This window comes from Misgurnus anguillicaudatus, chromosome 17, assembly GCF_027580225.2.
Source record: "Misgurnus anguillicaudatus chromosome 17, ASM2758022v2, whole genome shotgun sequence".
Taxonomy (NCBI): domain Eukaryota; kingdom Metazoa; phylum Chordata; class Actinopteri; order Cypriniformes; family Cobitidae; genus Misgurnus; species Misgurnus anguillicaudatus.
Window position 1 is genome coordinate 13,786,059 of NC_073353.2, and position 20,757 is coordinate 13,806,815.

Below are 20,757 nucleotides of genomic sequence, written 5' to 3' on the forward strand. Positions count from 1 at the left end.
CATGAATTTACCAGTGTTTTGTTGGGTAAATACACTGGTGCACGTACTACTGTATAAAATAAAGTGCAACTGTTTTGTGTAGAAATTTAACTTTTATATATCACACCACTAATACTTACTTCTTTCACATTTTTTTATCAATTCAAAGTGTCTAAAGTTAACTCATAACTGTAAATTACCAAAAAAAGAAAAAAAAACGTTTTGAATAACATTTTATTAATGACAAATGATTGCATATGCAAACAATACCCAGTAATTCCAGTGTACCTTTCTCCAGAGAATTCCAGTGTATGTATTTTGTAATGATTCATAAGAGTGTGTTTAATATGATAACAGTGCTTCCCTTATATCCATGTATTCACTGAGTAACAGCAGTCCAGCCCCATTACAGTGTTCAGCCCGCACATCTCATAGCAGAGCAAAATCACTAGTGTTAAATGTACACTGCTGGTGTTTTTGTGGGTGTTGTTTTTCTGGGAGTCACTGGGGTCTCCTAAGCAAAGGATATTGAACATCACTGTTGTTTTGTGGCTCATGTTTCAATGCATTGGGCGGAGAAAATGATTTCTGCTCTTTAGAGTCAGATCCATGACCTTTGTTGGAAATGTTTCCTGAAAAGCTATGAGGTTGATGTGTGATCTGATGTGCAGAACCAGTGAAGCTGGACCCGGATCGTGAAGACCTGTAGATCCTCTGCTTCTCATTCTCTTCATCCACTACGTTCACAGAGGAATGAACTTTTTTCAGATTACCCGGTCGTCTCAGAGGTATCATTGATCTCTGTGGGTGCCTAAACGTGGACCTGATTGATGCATAATCCATTTCTGATTCAGCATCATCATCCCCTGAAAGAAAATGAAAGGAAAACTGGGTTTTGTGAGTCAATTCATACTATTTTTGACTTTTGACATAACTTGAAATTGTTTAACTTAATTTGTTAAGTTCGAGTAACATAAAAATGTATGTTGATTTAACATAATTTTTTACAGTGTACTAAAATAATCAGATAATCAAAATCTGTGGTTGTGAAAACACCTTTGATGTGTAAAACAATATACACACATATATATATATTAGGGCTGTCAATAGATTAAAAAAATTAATCTAGATTAATCGCATGATTTCATGAGTTAACTGCGATTAATCGCAAATTAATCGCACATTTTTATCCATTCTAAATTTACCCTAATTTAACACTTTTCAGGTTTTTAATATTCTAATCATATATACATATATAGATGCTTTATGCAAATGTATGTTAACAACAGCCTGTTTACATTTTAACAGAATCACCAGCCATTGTTTTGTATATGAATTTTCCTTTCAGAAGATTTTTCTTTCTCCATTTTTGTTTGCTGCTGCATCATTTGTGACCTGTGCTGGCAAGTTGAGTCGGAATTAGCAAATTAAAAAAAAAGCTGTTCATATTTTGACATTCTCTATTAAAACATAGAACAATGCATGATTTGTTGAAATATAACAAAATATGACAGAACTACACGTGTTTGAAGTTGAAAGAGTCAAATTACCACAAACATTTCCACATCCATACATTATATTACCACATCAATACCTTAAAATCACTGGTAAAACTAATAGATTTAGCACACACAAAGCAAAAACATCATCAATGTATGTTCAACTTTTTTTCCTTTTGTTTGATTGACATTGAGACAGACTGCTTAAAATCTAAGTGATCTAATATAATGTTATACATCAGATATTTTACCCAACAGTTAACCAAACATTTACTTAAAACATAACAGATTATAGAGCCTACCTGCGTGAATTCTTATCAAAACAGATATTTGTAAAACTGTAATTTTGTGTAGATGTCTATATATCCGGGTCGCGCACTCGCGCGTCTGTGTGCATGCGCTTCAGATATCAGTCAGTCAGCGTGAGAGGATCGCTTTTGAGTCTTGTCGCTCTTTATAACTCTTTAACATTAATCAGGTACCGAACTTTTTCTCTCTTAATGACTATTTTAACATCAAGCAAGTCCTGCAGTCTATTTTATAAGTCATGCATAAAAGCGAAACCAAAATGAATTGAGACGCATTTTTGTATTAGATTAAGCATTAGGAGGACGGTAACGTTACACCTCTCGGACGTATAAATAAAGATCATATCAGATGTCCAACGAGCATTTAGAGCATTGGATTTGGTAGACGATTTGCTTAATGTTCTTATTTCTATGAAAAACTTTTACTCATTTAGAGAGAGTCACATTTGTCTGCGTCTCTGTTCATTCAACTATGGGCTGGACCAGGGTCAAACAGAAATTGCGCGTTGCGTTAATCTCCGTTAATAAAATTAGGGGCGTTAAAAGGAATTTGCGTTAACGCGTTATTAACGCGTTAATTTTGACAGCCCTAATATATATATATATAAACATATAACTATTGGAAAGTATGCAAATGTAAGGACTATCTGTATGTCTGTATGATGTAAGTCACCAGAGATGACAAGGTGGGTAATCAAGATGGTGATAAATTTACCTGTTATCAGCACTATACAATAATTTATATTCTTACCAGCAGATGCAAATCTTCCTGGAGTGAGTCTGGAGTTCAGGCTTTGGCCAGTGGGTAGAGAGAAAAATTTCTGGGATGTTTTCTGGTAAAATGCAATGAGAAGCATGTGATATGGTTAATATAGTATCATTTCATATTTTAGCCCTGTACAGGTAACACGGTGCTATTATCTACAGTAGAACAATAAAGTACTTGTTTGTTGTGCATCTAATCATTAATTATCCTGATTCTAACTGGTTTAACGGTTTTATAAGTAAATGGTCTACGTGTATATGGTGATACCTACAGGGCCGTGAAAGCTTTCTGCCCTGAGGCTGCGTCGTAGGCTTGTGTGCCGTCTTATTAGGATTTCTTTTGCTGTCACGTCATTGGGTAATGAATGCTTATTGGTGTGAGACATCGTCTGTAAAACATAATAAAAATTACAATTACAAAATGTTACATTTCAATTGAAAGTATTACAAGATCTGAAATAGCAGATAATTTAATTTCTACTTCTAGTTAGAAATATATTTTGTCATTTGTTATGTTGTATATATTTTGTTCCTGTCAAAACTCACCCTCTGTCTGCTCTTGTACATGTTCTTTGATAGGAGTTCATGCATATTTTTCACATCAGATGCCAAGATCTTCTTGGACTTAGAGGCACTTATAGTAAAAATCAGAGAACAGTTTTAAACATCAGGATATAAATAATTATTATGACTTTCCCAGGTAAAAAAAAAAGGTTATTTTTTGAATGTATTAAAAAATACCAGCAAGTACATCTCTAGTTATTTAAATAATAGTGTAAAGGTTATGTACTACAATATACTCATTTAAAGTATAGTTCTACTTTGCTAGTACTTTAGTGTACTTGAAAAGTATACTAAATAGCAGTAATACTTAAATACATTTTTAAAATGATGTCTTAAAATAGCACAGTTAGATGTTTATCTGAAGAAGTACTAAAGACCAGTGTTCGAATTATGTCAAAGATTATGGGGGGTCCCCTAGCTCAGTGGTTCTCGAACTGGGGTCCGGGGCCCCCAGGGGGGCCGCGAGATGGTGCCAGGGGGCCCCAGTTTTATGACATTTTATAAAATACATTCATTTATCATGAATTCTGGAAATTAAACCTAAAAAATAATAAGCCAACTAACCAACAGCACTACAAGGTATAATTTAATATGTTTTGTTTAATTAAAATATTACATTTTAGAACTGTTTTTGTCATAAATTTTCTTTCAGGGGGCCGCGAAAGAATGCACCGTACACAAGGGGGGCCGCACGCTGAAAAAGTTTGAGAACCACTGCCCTAGCTAATCATTATAGGTTCACTGTGATTTCACAAAGTAAGTCATGAATAAAAAAAATTGTTAGTTCTGCGTCAACATTTTAATCAAAGAATCAAATTACCCTTAACTCAAACCCTAACCATTACCCCTCAAATTATTGTGAAAACATTGTTTGAGAAGCATTTTTAAAAGCCCCTAACCCAATCCTAAATCTAAAAATCTGTCAATTCCTCCAGAAAACAGCATGAAGCGCACTTGAGAGTTTACATTTATTTCAGACAGTAATATTTTGGATTAGTTTATTGTGAAATTAGGAGAAATAATGACAGTAAATTTAATGATTTTTTATTTTATTATTATTAATGAATGCAAATTTAAATTATGACTGGTGTTTTGGTCCAGGGTCACATACTATAACATATATATATATATATATATATACAAAAAACTAAGTTTAAAGACAGGGTCCATGATCTCTAAAAGGCAATGTTGACATTTTAAATCACCTAAACAAACACACCCCTACCCCAATAGAATCTGGATCTTCATTTGATAGACCCGCCCCACACATACGCAACTCAGGGAAAGATGTTGTTTAGTAGACAGCCCCCTTACTGCTGATTGGCTACAAGTGTGTTTTGGTAGTCGGCCCGACTCCCTTTTCCAAAGTGTTTTTCAAAAATCATGGACCCCGCCTTTAAGGTTGTTCTGATACTGCATTGACAACCTGCATCTTAGCAGGCATACATTTTTTGGCTTCTATTGTTTATTAACTCGCCAGTGTGAAACTGGCAGGGATTGAAACATACTGTGATGAAATTGGAGAGGGAGGAGAACTGATGTCACCAGACATTGAGTCCAGTATCTCCATGGCATTCTGAAGCTCCAGTTTCTTATATAGAGCCACAATGCTCGACTCAGGACGATTATCACGAATTAAAATCTTGCGGATGATCTGGTTATTAAACTTCATGAACCTGTTAACCATAAACAAAGATTAAAGAATATGTTCAAATAAATATTGGAGTGCTATATCAATTAAAGTTACATTTGTAGCATAAGAACTTTATAATGTTAACGTTTAAGGCACACAGAATCTGTGCCTCTTCTCTCTGTTACAGATGAAGAAATGTTAACACTTTCCTGATCTCCCCTTTATAAAAGAGAATACAGGATTTTATACTTTGATGTTTCACTACCACATAAAAATATAAATAAAGCGTATTGCATTATAGAAACTCTTTAGCCATATTCAAATATTTTAGTTAAATTTTTTTCTGTGTTAAACAGAAGAATAAAGGGGAGCACCACAAGAGCTGCTGGAGCAGGTAACAGGAAACAGTAAATAATAATATAAACCAATTTACAGACGCCTAAGGATAGTTGCTATGATGAATGACAAAGCATGAAAATGTCCTCAGACCAGTCTAACCTGTAATAAATACGCCTTGGCAGTAAGTTCAAATGTCAAATCCCTACTTAATCCAAACAGTTTAAAAGAGTTAAGGATTAATAAACTTCTCTGCTATAGTAAGATATCAGCAGAGAATTAGACTTATAAAATCTTTTAGTAGTACAAAATAACAAACTTTATCATTTTAAAATGTGTTTAGTTTTTTCCTACTTGTCTTTCCAATAGTAGTGACTCCATTGTCCACATAAGTCTTCTATGCCTGCAACAGTATGCTCCATTAACTGAAACACAAGACAATTGTTATAGTTCAGTATTATAATAATAATTTTCAACCCAGCGTTGGAAAAAAAGGTAAGAATCAAGCCGTAATTCAGTATGCTTACATATATAATATCAACTGTAAAACCTACCCTTTTGTGAATCTCAACATTAATGGTCTCTAAGTTTCGATTTGTCTTACGGACATTCATTAATTTAAGAAGGGGCCTTATAGTAATTCCCTGCAAAGAGAAACCATAGTTATACACATGGAAATCACTTAGATTGTCACTATTTTACCATAAAGTACTATACAGTTCAGACTCCATTAAAGGTGCAATTTGTAAGATATTTGCCGTAAAATGTCCAAAAACCACTAGGCCAGTGTTATATATTTGTATATTACTATCAATATCTGTAATGTTTTCAACTTCTTGTAAATCGTGAGAAAATTGCCATTCAGAACATTGACACGGGGCAGTGCAGTCTCCTGTCAATGACGTTAATATCCATGTGACCCTTTGTCACCGCCTTTACTGACGTAAAAACCACATGACAACAGTGGTCGAGTTCGAAAAAATAAAATGGCGGCCAAGGAAGCGACTGGAGCACAAATGTAGTGTGAATAAAGGTATATTTCACTTTTTACCCATTTTAATTGCATTTCTAGCGAGAAATTAGTATTGTAGTTTGCAATGATGTGATTAGTTATCACAAAGGCGCTCTCTGTTTATATTTCAAACATGCTGCCTTTGAAGTGCACTGGAAAGCCTTTCTCTGAGCTGCCTTCAGGCATCCGAAGTCATTTCCTCATGAGGCAGCGAGGCAACAAGCCTTGAGTTTTCGGACGCAGCCAGTGTCGTGGACAAATGCGGAACTATGTGATAGCGCCTGTTGGGCTACGCGCTTGCTTATGGACTTATGGATTACTCTTTACCGTCTGCCGCTGGTTGTGTCAGCAAAGACAGCTCCCGTAAGCGTACGAGCCAACCAAACGACCCAAGAAGAGTTTGGAACCAAACGAGGGAGGATCAATTTGGTGTTGCATTATCTGGATAGAGAGAGCTTCGCGATAACATTTAACTAGACAGAGATTCTGATCCTGCTTGTGTTTTACGCGATGGGTGAGTTGTTTTAATTCGAAACCCTTCAAAAAACGTATGCTATTATATTGATCACAACATTAGAGTGTAGATTGTAATCAGCGCGTCTTCCCGCGGACTATATGCACATCAAGAGGTATTGTACAGCAATATAAATGGTCATTTTAAGACACTTCACAATAAGATTTGTACTGTCAATACATTATGTGAAAAATCATTGTAGATTGTAAGTTGAAAACTTAATTCTGTGCTGTGTTAACCATCGAATTTGGACTAATACTGTAACATCTATGACTAACAATTTCGTTTTGAACATCACATATAAACTTACATAATGAAATAAACGATGTCATCAAACGCAACATTTATAAGACTTGATTACCTTATCCATCAACATGAATTCTCGTTCGCGTCTGATTGATGGCCATCAGCGGTTGAGTTAAAGACTACATATCCCATAATTCCACGCTGCTTCAGAGCGTCATTAAACAATATCATTGTTATTGATTTGATCTGGCGCCATCTACCGGCGTAGATAATACAAATTGCATCTTTAAAGCAACACTAAAGAGTTTTTTGCTCTTTGCTCTCCCTACAGGTTGGAAGCGGATTTGTCCATTACCACTGTCGTAAATAATTTATTCTACTGCAGCAAAGCTGGCTCTGATTGGATTGTAGGTCTGCCGTAAAGCAAGTTTTTGTAGTTTTCACTCGAACTACAAGACCGCGACCCAACGGTTGGAAACTTCTTTAGTGCAGTTTTGGCCAATAGAGGGCCGCAAAGCGAATGTAAAAGTGCCGTTCACCCCGTTTCGAGTGAATGAACGACTGAAACTTTTTTGGAAACGTTATTTTAAGGTAAAAAAAACTCTTTAGTGTTGCTTTAAACCCACTGAATCTCTTTTCTCATATGTAAATATGCAAATATCTTGACAAAAGATGCTGGTACCAAGTTCATGCATTTACAGCATAAGCATAAATAAGCATAAACAAACCCAGAACATGTGTTATAAGCTACCTGAATAAACACTGTAAAGATGATGATTACAATCGTGCCTGTAATGAATAATTTCTTAGGGCCGATGCTGTCTGGTAAAGTGAAGGCCAAAGCAAAGGACACAGCTCCTCTCAACCCACCATATGCCAGACCAAACTGATCTTTATAGTTGAAGGGAATGGTGCGGAAGGGGTTAATAATCTGTGTCAGGACCAGAATTCCTAAAATACAATGCATCTAAATATTAGTGGTTGCAATAGCTCAAGTATTTATATCCTAGGAATTTAGAGCAGTTATGTTATTATATCTAAAACAAAACACACTTGTTTTGTAAACAAATATTTCTTTAAAATCAATGCTGTACTTTTTCTATAAACTGCATGAGGCTAACAATATGTTTGTGGTTAGTACAAATGGACATTCTTACTGTGAATTAAGCCATAAATCAATTGCATTTTATATATGAATTAATGTTTTATATTCCTGTTGCCCTAGACCCTATTAAAACAGATCTGTGACCACATTTTGGGCCATGACCCTTCAGTTCAGATCCTCTGCTTTATTGTAGCTTACACATAAAAATGCTGGGCTATTTTCATTCCAGCGTTGGGTCAAAAAGGGAGGAGCCCAGCAGCTGGGTTGAAATTAACCCAGAGAATGTTTGAATTTGACCCAACAATGGGTTAAAACAACCTAGCGAGCTGAGCTTGTCCCTTTTTGACCCAATAATAGCACATTCATTTATAATTCCCAAACTCATTTCCAATCCCATACCTAGTCCTCTCCAAAGCAGTGCAAACAATATTGAAAAGAGGATGTAGGCCCAGTTCCACTCATGTTCTGTTGTTATGGTAACAACGCCCAAAAAGAAGAAGATTAGAGTTTCCGACACACTTCCAACCATTTTAATGACATGGCGAATAGTGGTGCAGGATCGCTGTGATACATTCTCCTCAACGTAATACTTCATGGTCAGGGCACAGGTTACAATACTAAAGAAACAGAATAATGTATTTCAAATATAGTGACCAAAATAGTACTTTTTTAGTATTTTGACCAGTGTTGGGGAAAGTTACTTTTAAAAGTAATGCATTACACTATTTAGTTACTCCCCAAAAAAGTAACTAATTGCGTTATTTAGTTACTTTTCATGGAAGGTAATGCTTACATTACTTTTAAGTTACTTTTTCTTTACTTGGCTGAGACTTGATCTCGTTCAGCCCTTGATCTCGTTCAGCAAGTGTTTTTTATGAAGTTCTGCATTCAGAAATTGGATTTTCCATCACAAAAATGTTAAGCTCTGGCCTGTCATCTCTGTTTCTGACACAAACTGGTGCGCGCGCATCAAATATGTAATTCTACATCACTACGTGTAGTTTAATTCAGTACATTATTTTTTTTATCAAATTAATTAAACTGAAAAGGAACTCGCAATTCTTTTTTTTAAAAAGTAACTAAAATATTAATGTGTACATTTACAGTGTACATGCACGTTACTTGTAATGCGTTACCCCCAACACTGATTCTTGACAGCAAAATTTTGAATTAGTTGTGTGTGCTTGCACCCTATACTTACGCCATGATGCTAGATATGGCAAAGAGTTCAGCTATGAGGTAGGACAGGTAGCTGTACAGGAAGATGATTAGCGGCTCAATCTCTTTCACCTTTCCAGTAAAGCGTGTGGTGAAGGACGCCACAAAACCAAACAGCAGACCGAAAAGCAAACCACCTAAACCCACCACAAAAAAACTAGCTATGCCCAGAAAAACATCTCCAGCTTCAACTACACGCAGCTCTGCTACATGGTTAAAGAGATTATACAATACCTGAAACATAAGACAGTGAGATATTTATCAATAGCAAAAAGTTTTACACAAATTGATGCACAAATACACTCACCTAAAGGATTATTAGGAACACCATACTAATACTGTGTTTGACCCCCTTTCGCCTTCAGAACTGCCTTAATTCTACATGGCATTGATTCAACAAGGTGCTGAAAGCATTCTTTAGAAATGTTGGCCCGTGTTGATAGGATAGCATCTTGCAATTGATGGAAATTTTGTGGGATGCACATCCAGGGTACGAAGCTCCCATTCCACCACATCCCAAAGATGCTCTATTAGGTTGAGATCTGGTGACTGTGGGGGCCATTTTAGTACAGTGAACTCATTGTCATGTTCAAGAAAGCAAGTTGAAATGATTCGAGCTTTGTGACACGGTGCATTATCCTGCTGGAAGTAGCCATCAGAGGATGGGTACATGGTGGTCATAAAGTGATGGACATGGTCAGAAACAATGCTCAGGTAGCCTGTGGCATTTAAAGGATGCCCAATTGGCACTAAAGCCCTATTCGGACGGGATTAGTTTTAAACGGGTAGATGGCGTAATGTAATTTTACCACAGGACGTTGGTAATATTAATGGTCAATTCGGACGGGATTAGAAATCTCTGTAAAACATTCAGAAGTAACTCGATTGCGCAGCGCGTCACCTCTCGTCTTCACGTGCACGTTACTTTGCTTTTTGATATCAGATGTGCAAACAACATGACACAGACGAGGAAAACGTGAAACACTGTGATTAATTTCAGTTTGGGGAGAACGTCAGTTTCATAAACAATTCCGTGCCTCTGAGAAGTAAATTTGACTTTTTTTTAAGTTTGTGTCGTGTTATTCAGAAACTGACTTGCCACTGACTTGTAGAACGCAAGCAAATGCTTCTTTAAGTGCTTTTATATTTAAAAGAAACCCGCAAATTAAAAGGAAATGATGCAATTTACGTGTATATTTACAGCTGGTCTATTCACACTGGATTAGTATTACCTGAGGTAATTTCTCCGGACCTTTTTACAGAAGGTAAAGAAATTTCAACAGGTGTTCCTAATAATCCTTTAGTGAGTGTATGTATATTCATTTGCGTTAAGTCTATTACTTATAACCAACAGTTAAGTATGTGTTTAGTTTTGGATTTCAAACAAATTTGCAACCAGGACATGAATTGAAAGATCTGCCACCGCAGGTGTGGGAGTAGATTTCTATTGAAGTATACAAATTACTCTTTGTTGGAAGATTTTTTGGATCCCTGCCCATAGTTTGATACACCACTACATACACAATGCATTTAAGACTATAGGCAAAGAAATATACATGTTGAAAATTCTAACACTTTTTTACAGGATAAACAGCTTCAATACACATACTGCACAAAGTCACTCACCACAGTAACGGCATCATTAAACAGGCACTCTCCAAACACCACAATATAGAGCTGCTCGTGGATGCTGATGTCCTCAAACACAGTGAGCACCGCCACCGGTTCCACGGCTGAGATGATAGAGGCGTATAGGAGGTTCTCCTGCAGGTTAATGTCCTGCACACCAAACACTTCAATCTGGCATATGGCATACAGAGAGATGCCAATGCCAATAGAGTTCCATAAGGTGCCAACAACAGCGAACCAAAGCACTGTGCCAAAATTCTCAAAGAAGGGTCGAGTGGGCATAAAGTAGCCTGAATCAAACACAATAGATGGCAACATGTAGAGAAAAAACACATTGGAGGTGAGCACAGCCGGTGGCTCCTCGTGCACTGAGTGCATGATGCCCCCCACTATTAAACCAATGGAGATCAGCAAACAGGACTCTGGTACCCAGACTGTGATTTTATGGTAGACATGAAAACCTATTGAGACATATTTAAACATTTTAGATTTTATCTCATTTTTAATTTGCTCCTATATAACCAAAGCTGTAAAATGTGAATCCACATTAATATACTGTATGGTAAAGTAAATCCATGTATTAGATAGAGAACACCTTGCTATTTAGCTGTTAAAAATAATAGTGTTTGCTTACCTATCTTGGCAAAGGAAGCAAGCAGCACCCATAAAGTAATTTCAAAGGGTATTTGAATGCGAGGGTAGTTCACGGAAAAAATAGGTAGTCTGGATTTGTCCGGGTCAGGGTGAGCGCCATGTTCATTTGGGCTCCAAGTAGAAAGATCAGACGAAGTGTCAGGATGTTTAAGAGGAATATCCAGGTTTTCTCCATATCCAGGTGTGAACAGAATATCACACAACATTAAAACTTTAAAAATCGCCAAATAAAAAATATAGTCCATTGTAACTGGTTACTGTATTATCAGAATATATATGCCAAAAGGTGTTGACATGTAAAAGCACAATAAAGCTGGAAAATAATAGTAGAAATGAAAAAAGATCTAATCAGAATAAACACTTCTTACGTTACAGTTGCTATTAAGTCCATCCATATCATGAATTTTGTATAAATAGTATAGTAACACATTGGTTATGTAGATCCACTATCAGAGTTTGGCTCAGCTCTCTACCTGCAGCAGGTGTATGTCAGATGGGGGGTGGACCCATGTCGCTCTTGGTTTTCTTTATAAAGTTGCTAATGAAATAGGATAGTTTCGCTTCCTTCAGAATGTTTTTAAGAAACACAATGAGATCATGTTTCGTTATGCCAAAATAAACACTTCTAAATCCAACCCTGGACTATTTTTACACTAATTGTATTGATCGTCATAACATTAAAACATGTATTAATGTTATCAGAGCTTCAGACAAATTTTTAATTACAGTTTTTGATATGACAAGAAGACTATCTGAATTATGCAGGCCACAAAATGAATTTAAAATGTATTGTTTAAATATTGTAAGAACGTATGACAATTAGCCATGGTTTTGTTATATACTGTAATATATTGTACTATTTGTATTAATACCATAGTAGGCCTATCCACAAATTCATCATTGTACCAGTGCAGGAACCATAGCTTAACTATGATATTTGTTGTAAAACTATTGTAATACAAATAATCAAATGCATAGTTGGCGTTGTTATAATATTTATATATTTTTTAATATTTGTTGCATATTTTGCAACTACTTCATGCTGATGTTGACAATCATTACAGTTTACAAATGATTAAATGCAAACTTATGACTTGTGTCCAGTTGCATAAACATAGCCACTAAGTTGACTGTGTCTTAGGAACTAATCTGACAAACTAGCAATTAGTTAGGACTACTAAACAGTCTTACTTTTCGGCTTTAAATTAGACCAATCTACCATTTTAATGACTTTAAAAAATATATGACTTAGTCTTAAAGAAAGAAATAGCAGTTTATGCAAGCGGCCACTGGCTTCAAGTAGGTTATGCTTATGAAAAATTAATAGTATGAAGGATACAACATTAGTTTTATGAAAGAAGCCTTCAGCTATAACCACTAGATGGGGATGAAGAACTTCCTAAAGCAACCCCGTTTAAAGGCACCTGTCATGCGTTAGGGAAGATATTAATAAATCGACAAAAAAAATCTAACGCATTTTTGGAAAGATCCCTTAATAAATGCAGTCGATAAACAATATTAAATTAAGTATTATTATTTATTGTACCGTTTTCTCATGCTGCCTGTGTTTGATAAAGCGCAGCGAGAAAGTGGGCGGGCACTGAGAGTAAGCAATCTGACGTCATACGTGTCGACGTCAAGCCAGGGCGAGTCCACAATGCAGAGCGACTGAAGAGCTGCGGAGGTCTCGGTGTATGAAAACATACAGCCAATGAAACATGGAGCATATCGGTGACTGAAACGTAAGTGATGTCCGTTCTGTTTATTTGAAAATAGCTCCAGATATTTGCATTTCTGTCGTTCAAAACATGTAAGATCGCCTAAAATAAATGAGCATAATGGAATCTATTTTCACCTGATATGCCCAGCTGCGATATGATGCGAAAAGGTGTGATAATTAGCATTTGGTGTGGTTATAGATAAATGTTTATCAGGTTATTATGAGACATAACGGTGAACGCAATGGTCTGTGCAGTCGTCATCACGCTTTATATTTCGTCATGAGTGCATCGACACGTTTTAAAAAGGTTCCGTGTGTTTGACTTCATGCGCCGTTGCGCACAGCGATCTTATGAAATCAGGGTACCGCGAGAGTAGCGCAATTTTAAATCGCTCTCGCGGTATCGTGATGTCATATGCCGAACAGTCTGCAAAGCGCAACATGAATTCAAACACATTTAAGCTTTGCTGCAGTCGCTGATGTGCGGGCTTTCTAGATTATCTGATAATTTTTTAGAGATAAAACTCAGCTGGTAATAAATTGTTTTGGCTTTATTCAGACATTGCCTTGTGAAAGCATAATGTTTACTTAAAGAGCCAGCCCTAGTAGTTTCTCACAAAACTAAATTGTGATGTGATAGTGATTCAGCTTTTGATTCATTGACATGCTGTATTAAGTATAGGCCGTATAGATGAGTATAAATGTTCCTATGATATCACAGAAATGGGGAAACAAGGAGCAATTTAAGCAATGTGATGCAGTTTTTCTTGTTGTTTTTATGTTTTGTTGTGAGGATAATAAGGAATAAAATTATGCTTTAAGAAGCGATGAGGACAACAGTTTTGCATTGTGTCAGAACAAAAGAGGGCTTGTTTGGGAAACTACAGTGAAAGCTAATAAAAGAGGCCTGAAGCTTTGCAGATTTTAAATTAAGTTTCTTAGGTAATATGGGAAGGAACTTGTTCATCTAAACCTGTCAGTTTGCAGACCTCCACCTCCCCTTCTCCCCCTTTTCCAAACATCCATTTGGTTCATTACTACTGTACATATTTTATTTTCAAGAGCTTTAGCTGCATTTTGAGCTTTGGACCCTTCACAGCACAACAATTTGTTTACCCAATGAATGCGTGAACAAAACGATTGGCTCGATATAAACAGATTTGACATTTAGCATGCTGTCTCTTTATTTGAGTATCTTTGTTTAAGTACCTCTCACCCCAACCGACCTTCACTAAGACATCTGATGTTGTATTGTGGAAAATGTCAACAAGGGGTTTGCCACACACAAAATCCACTTGTTGTTGGTCCGATGGTCATAAAAGATCATGGATTTTCGCTTGGTGAGGCAATAGCTGCCAATCACAGCGATGTACTCTGTGGATCTCTGCCAATTTGTGACTGAAATACGAACATTTCCTCATCCTTATTAAGCCTTTTGTGCAATTTGGCCTTTCTGTCTTTTTTCACTTTCTCTTTTTTTTACAATATTAAGGCGAGTTTAAATGATATGAGCAAGTCTGTCATTTGATACAGACAGAATATATACTTCGTTGAAGATAGACAATGATTGCACACGTTTAAAAAAGACTGTCTGTTCATTCATAGGAGAGCAAAATATATTACTCAGCCAGAAGAAGGGCTAGAGATGAAAGGAGAGCGTAGATAGTCCTGTTCTCACCCAGACAATGACTCATCACTAAAAAGAGATGGCTGGTTATTATTACTGTGCATCATGACTGCTTTAATGACCGTTTGATGTGAATCCAATTAGTTTAAAGCCTCGTCTTTAAATTTTGCGACATGTGCTTAATCTGCATTTACTTTAGTCTTCACTTGAATGAGCTAAAGCTTATTGAAAACTTGAGGATTCCCTGTTTCAGCACAACACTGAAGACTTGCCCAGATAGTGTACATAGACATTAATACACACGATTATCTGAAATTGCAAGAATGAAGCTTCACCCCTAACCCAAAGTCACTATGTGACAATGGTTGTGGCCAGAAGGGATACAGCAAACACAGAAATCTTGTGAAATCTCACCAGATGAGCAATGTTTTATCCTAATCGTACCCCCAAACCTAACCCTAAACCCAACATTTCACGATATTAGGCTAATATTATCGCTCTAATCAATCATTTATTTGGTCTGATTAGTTGGTCTGTGATGCCACATGCTCCCAAACACTGTCGGAAAGCAAACACTCGTCCGCTTCATACAGCGCGATTCTGTTGGCTTATAATTAAAGTCAGGCGCTACCACGCAAATGTGCGCTCAAAGTTAGGCGCGTTTTCTTCACACGTGAGCTGCACGTTTATCAGGCACTTCTTCTCATGACCAGCTTGGTTAAAAGTAAGGCACCCTTTCGGCAAAATTCTTAATTGGCCTATACGTTTTTCACATGTTGATGTTTTTCTGCGGGGTAAAGATGGAAGGATTTGGGTCATTAGGTGTTGGTATTTAAGCTGTGAGTAGTCATTGGGATGCTTTTCGACAAATTTTGAATGGCTAGGCTATTGGGCTGGTTTTGTTATGTGGATCTGGCGACCCTGATCGGACAATGACGGAAGCAAAAGCTCAAAGGAATGCTGGTTAAAGGTGCAGTGTGAAAATTTTTAGAAGGATCTCTTGACAGAAATGCAAAATAATTTATAAAACTATATTATCAGGGGTGTATAAAGCCTTGCATAATGAACTGTTATGTGTTTATTACCTTAGAATGAGATGTTTTTATCTACACACACAGAGGCTCCCCTTACATGGAAGTCGCCATTTTGTGCCGCCATGTTCATACAGAAGCCCTTAATAGACAAACTTTTTTACTAAGTTGTCTCCAACGATGACATGTTTGTCCGGTGGCGGCTACCGTAGCTTTTCTATGTGTTTCAAAAGCGATAGATGAGCAGTGGACTTAGCTGTTGGTTGCAGTTCGCAACCTCACCACTAGATGCCACTAAAATTTACACACTGCACCTTTAATAAAGGTTTCATTTCGGCCCTTTATATAAGTGAGTTTGTATTTTGTCTAATTGTTGTTGGGTTTTGATAAAAATAGTTATGAACAACAAACTAAGCATCTGTTTTAAAATAAAATCACAAATATCATATTAGTAAAACTCTGTAGTAGGGTGTTGGTTTTGCACTTTTAAAAGTACACTTCTACACATGGATACCTTACTGTAATTTAGTGCCATATTTAGCTATAATAAGTAAAAAACCTAATTGAGTAAATGTTAAGCTTTTTATCCGATTAGTCGATTAATTGAAAAATAACTGCCTGATTAATCAATTTTGAAAATAATTGTTAGTTGCAGCTCTAGCTGTATCCCTTCTAGCCAAAACCGGTGACAGCAGCTTATACTAAAACAATGAACTTGCACGAATTCATACAAATTAGACACCTTGTAAAATAGTTGTATAGCACACGTATTGAATAGCCTCTCCCACAGAGAATGTCAGTCTTTATCAATTGATGATTGAATCTTTTAACTGGAAGGCGGGACTTCCTTCGCCAGACCGGCTATATTCATAGTAATAGCAGTGCTTATTGTTGTTACCCAGTATCTCTGATAAGTATTTTGGTGTGAAAATATGTGGAGTGGACTTAAACATGGTACACTAAAATCATAATCTAAGCCAAATTATTCAAAAATGCTTGCTTATTATTTTAGACAGCATGTAAAATCAAGAGTATAACATCAGTTCTGGCAGGCCGCATTAGTCAAGCTCGCATCAGCTCATGGCATCAGGTGCAGTTGGTCAATGCAACCAATAGGAATACCACACATATTAGGGCACGTCCAATTTAAGTTGTCTTTCTTAGCTTCATATCAAAGGCTCAGATGTGCCGCGGTATGTTTGTTGAGGCTGAGTAATTACTCTGAAAGTCTTTCCAATTTACTTATTAGCTTTTTCTATGCAGGTCATGTACTCTATATAGGCAGGCAACATGCTATTGCAAGATCACCTAGGTATATGTAACATGCTCCTCTATAAATAAAGGTGCCATACGATGCCATAGAAGAACCGTTTTTGGCTGTACGGTTCAATAAAGAGCCTTTAACATTTAAAGGGACACAAGGCAGCATTTTAATGTTAATAAATCATCTTCGTAAGTCGGTATATGGTTAAATGACTCATTACATGACGAATGAAGACCCTCTCGCCCGCCCCTACCGTCTGTAGGAAGAATACCCCACTTGCAAGTTCGCTGTATCCGACCCGGTGTCATTCAGTATCGTAAAGTCTCAGATATAGAAAGCATTTACTCCCAGACACTAGGGGGAGCTAGTAGAGAAATAATACTCAGACTTGCCTGGTGTGCCTTTAAGAGCATTTTTTTCCGGAAGAACGTAAAAAAGAAATGAATCTTTTAAGAACTTTCTTTTTGGTGAACCAACATTTTTTTTTTCGCTGTGAACAATCTTTTGTATATTTTTTAAAGTGTTGTTGCAAAACTCACCACTTATCTGTGCTTCTGGGAGATGCTTTTTGTTCAAGGCGCATTCAGAGACTGGCAATACACTTGTTGCTAGGATATATGGGCTCAGCAGCATACTTATTGCAAGTATTCAGGCATCGGCTAGCTTGCTTTATGATCTTTAATGTATAAATAACAAGCTTGTTGTGTAAGGCTACAGGCACGTTTTCTACATATATTTTATTTGGTTTTGATTTGGGGGAAAATGTATCACTGCACTCCCCGCTCTGTCTAGGCAAGGACAGGCAGAGTGTTTTGCCCAGAAAAGGTTTATACCGCCAACTGTTCACCCCAAATTGAAAATTTGCCTATATTTTACTCACCCCCGCCCCAAGCCATCCTAATTTTATTACTTTCTTCTTTCAGCTGAACACAAGAGATAAATGAAATAATATCCTGGCTCGTCCTAGCTTTGTAATGGCATTGAATAGCATGTTTTTTTTAAGCCAATTCCATCATCAGAAAAAGGAATCATTATAGGGCTGCACAATAAATCACATGCGTTTGCCATGCGCATCTCGTCAGTAAAGCCGGTTCCTTAATTAGTAGTAAATTGCTTTCAGATGAAGCGGCATTTACTACACAAAGCCGTAGTTTACTGACAATCTGGGCAATTTCACTTTCATTATTGTGGACATATCGCCTGCGATAATCAATGCGGTATTGGCAAGCTTAAAAATCATTACAACTCCAGTGGGTTAAATTTAATAGGGATGGGACGATAACCGGTTTCACGATTAACCATGATAAAATGTCCTGACGGTTAGTATTTTCGTTTAAAATGTAATTATCATTACAACCGTGTTTGGTTACCGTGATTTTGAAAACTTGCGGTAAATCCTGTCCAGCCAGAATCAGCTTGACGCAGGCGCACGCATGCAACATTAGTTTTTGTGCGAGAAGGCGTGGCGGAAGGGAGTAACAGGTGCACTGTGTTTTAATGCGTTGCTTATGTGTGCATTTGATGTTCTTATTTAAGGTATTGTTCATTAAAACAGGTTCATACATCTCAGGGCTCCATGTTAATGTTCATTTAATGCAGGGGTGTCCAATACAACCAGTCGATCGCAAATGCAATGCCGGTAGATCGCCTATAAGTTAATAACTGTGTATGCTGCTCCACGCCTCCACGAGCTTCGGAAAGCAAAGCGCCAAATTGGCATTATGGTCTTAAAAGTCTTTTTGAGTTGTTGCGCATTTCTTCTCAAGTGTGTTTTTATAATTCTTATGCCTGCCCGCTGCAGCGGAGTCGTCTAACTTCTGAAATTTGGATGCACATACATGCAGGAGTTGATCCACACGTACGGTGTATGTGCGCGCGATCGATCGACCAACCGAACGAGAGAGATGCTTCTGATAATGTGGTAATATTCTAGTTTATTTTATCAAAACCGCATCTCCGCTATTCCGCTATAAGGACTCAGCATGTACTCAAGGATTTTTTTTAACTCCTCAAAAAGAATGGAGTAATGGTGACAGCCCTAAATTCAACGTAGAGATAGTCCTCCTAACACACATTTAAAGTGTTATTAAAAAATGTAACAGTGTTTTGTTAAAAAATGTTTTTTAGCAGGTTTGTCTTGTCAGCTTTATCATTTTAAAAGTAGATTGCCACACAAAACACCCCTGATTTAATGTTTATGCTTTAAAAAGTGCATATAGCTGCTAATTGTATTTGTTGTTTGCTGATTTTCAAAAATAAAACTTGTTAAAATGTTTTCAGTGTGCGTATCAGTTCTTTTTGAACATTTCCATCTCTATTTAAGAAAACCATGATAATAGTGATAACCGTGATAACTTTGGTCACTATAATCACGATATTAAATTTTCTAACCGTCCCATCCCTAAAATTTAAAGAAGCGAAATTATATGCGCCATGATAAAAAATGCTGACATGCAAAATGCTATAACCAATAATTGTGCTACTTGCAGACATTTGTGCCATCTAATAATCAAAACTGATCACAGTTCGCATAAAAAGTTGTAATGTGAAAGCTGTCATGCGGAGCCGGGAGCACACCCGGAGGTACCAAACCCAAGACTACCTGAAAGAGGTGCTCTGAGCATGGTTGCAATGGAACTGTGGCCTGGTTTCGCATGAATGTAAAGGCACCTCGGAGTCGTGCGCACTCGTCCAGGAAGCAAAGTAGCCTGCGCATGTGTTTTAGCCAATGATGTCTATCATTAGTATCCACAATGCCCGATTACTATGGCAACTGATGAATTCTAAAACACACATGTGCAGTTGTCGCTGTCTGCTGTGCATGATAACACCAACATATTAAAAAAACTAAAAATATGCTGAGTCACATTGTGCTTTACATCGTCTTTTACATGCGCGTTGGTGATGACATGATATTAATGCAAGTGAACCGGGAGTCTGATAGAATCGAGTCTGATAGAATCGAGTCTGATAGAATCGAGTCTGATAGAATCGAGTCTGATAGAATCGAGTCTGATAGAATCGAGTCTGATAGAAGACCTTGATCTTCAAAATCTCAGCAAACTGAGGTCTCGGTTATGTTTCAGTTAAGTATCAAACAGGGTTTCCTGCAGAAAATTTGTTAGGTAAGGTGGTGTGGGTGGTGGGACCGGAGGCGTGGCAATCAAACGGGGCGGGGCGTACGCGTCATGATGAAAATGAAAATATTTTTATTAAAACCACTCAAATAAAACTTAATTTTGAAGAAACTATGACAAAAAATGAACACATACTAGATAATTAATGAATTAAATGTTTTTAACAGATATCCTTAAATGGGGATAGCTGCGTGATGTTGTAGCAGATGTTGTAGAAAGTCTGGTGAACGATGATAGATAGCGCAAAGATCGTAAAAATGATTATTTCCCACTATTAATTACATTAACTTAAAGGAGTGTAACTACTGTAGCATGTAAATAATGCACATAAATAACATGAGCAAGAGCATTCAACAATTACTATCGAATCAACAGGCACGTGCAACCTAGCTAGCAGGTTGCTCAAACAACAAAATCACCAGCTAACTTATTTTAAATATGTAAGAACTATAGACTAATACAATAACAGGCTTAAATAAACCCAAAACATAACTCCACTTACAGTTCTCACGGACA

The 20,757-nt window shown here is 36.9% G+C and overlaps 2 protein-coding genes across 4 annotated transcripts in view; one reads left to right on the plus strand and one right to left on the minus strand.

Annotated features, from left to right (window-relative positions):
* Positions 1–195: 195 nt before the first annotated feature.
* slc9a2 (solute carrier family 9 member 2) lies at positions 196–12,623 on the minus strand. The gene is made up of 11 exons (XM_073854990.1): positions 11,443–12,623; positions 10,806–11,269; positions 9,163–9,413; positions 8,361–8,578; positions 7,608–7,807; positions 5,439–5,728; positions 4,624–4,791; positions 3,098–3,185; positions 2,824–2,940; positions 2,538–2,619; positions 196–845 (listed from the first exon to the last, which is right to left on the minus strand). Exons 1-11 carry the CDS (start codon positions 11,705–11,707, stop codon positions 481–483), a joined length of 2,508 nt encoding a protein of 835 aa, XP_073711091.1. The 5' UTR covers positions 11,708–12,623; the 3' UTR covers positions 196–480.
* Positions 12,624–13,052: 429 nt separating this feature from the next.
* The window catches only part of inpp4aa (inositol polyphosphate-4-phosphatase type I Aa), a 35,244-nt gene continuing 27,539 nt past the window's right edge, over positions 13,053–20,757 (plus strand). For all 3 annotated transcript variants that reach the window (XM_073854991.1, XM_073854992.1, XM_073854993.1), the window contains exon 1: positions 13,053–13,204. The gene's annotated coding sequence lies outside the window, so the exon portion shown is untranslated. The remainder of the gene's footprint in view (positions 13,205–20,757) is intronic.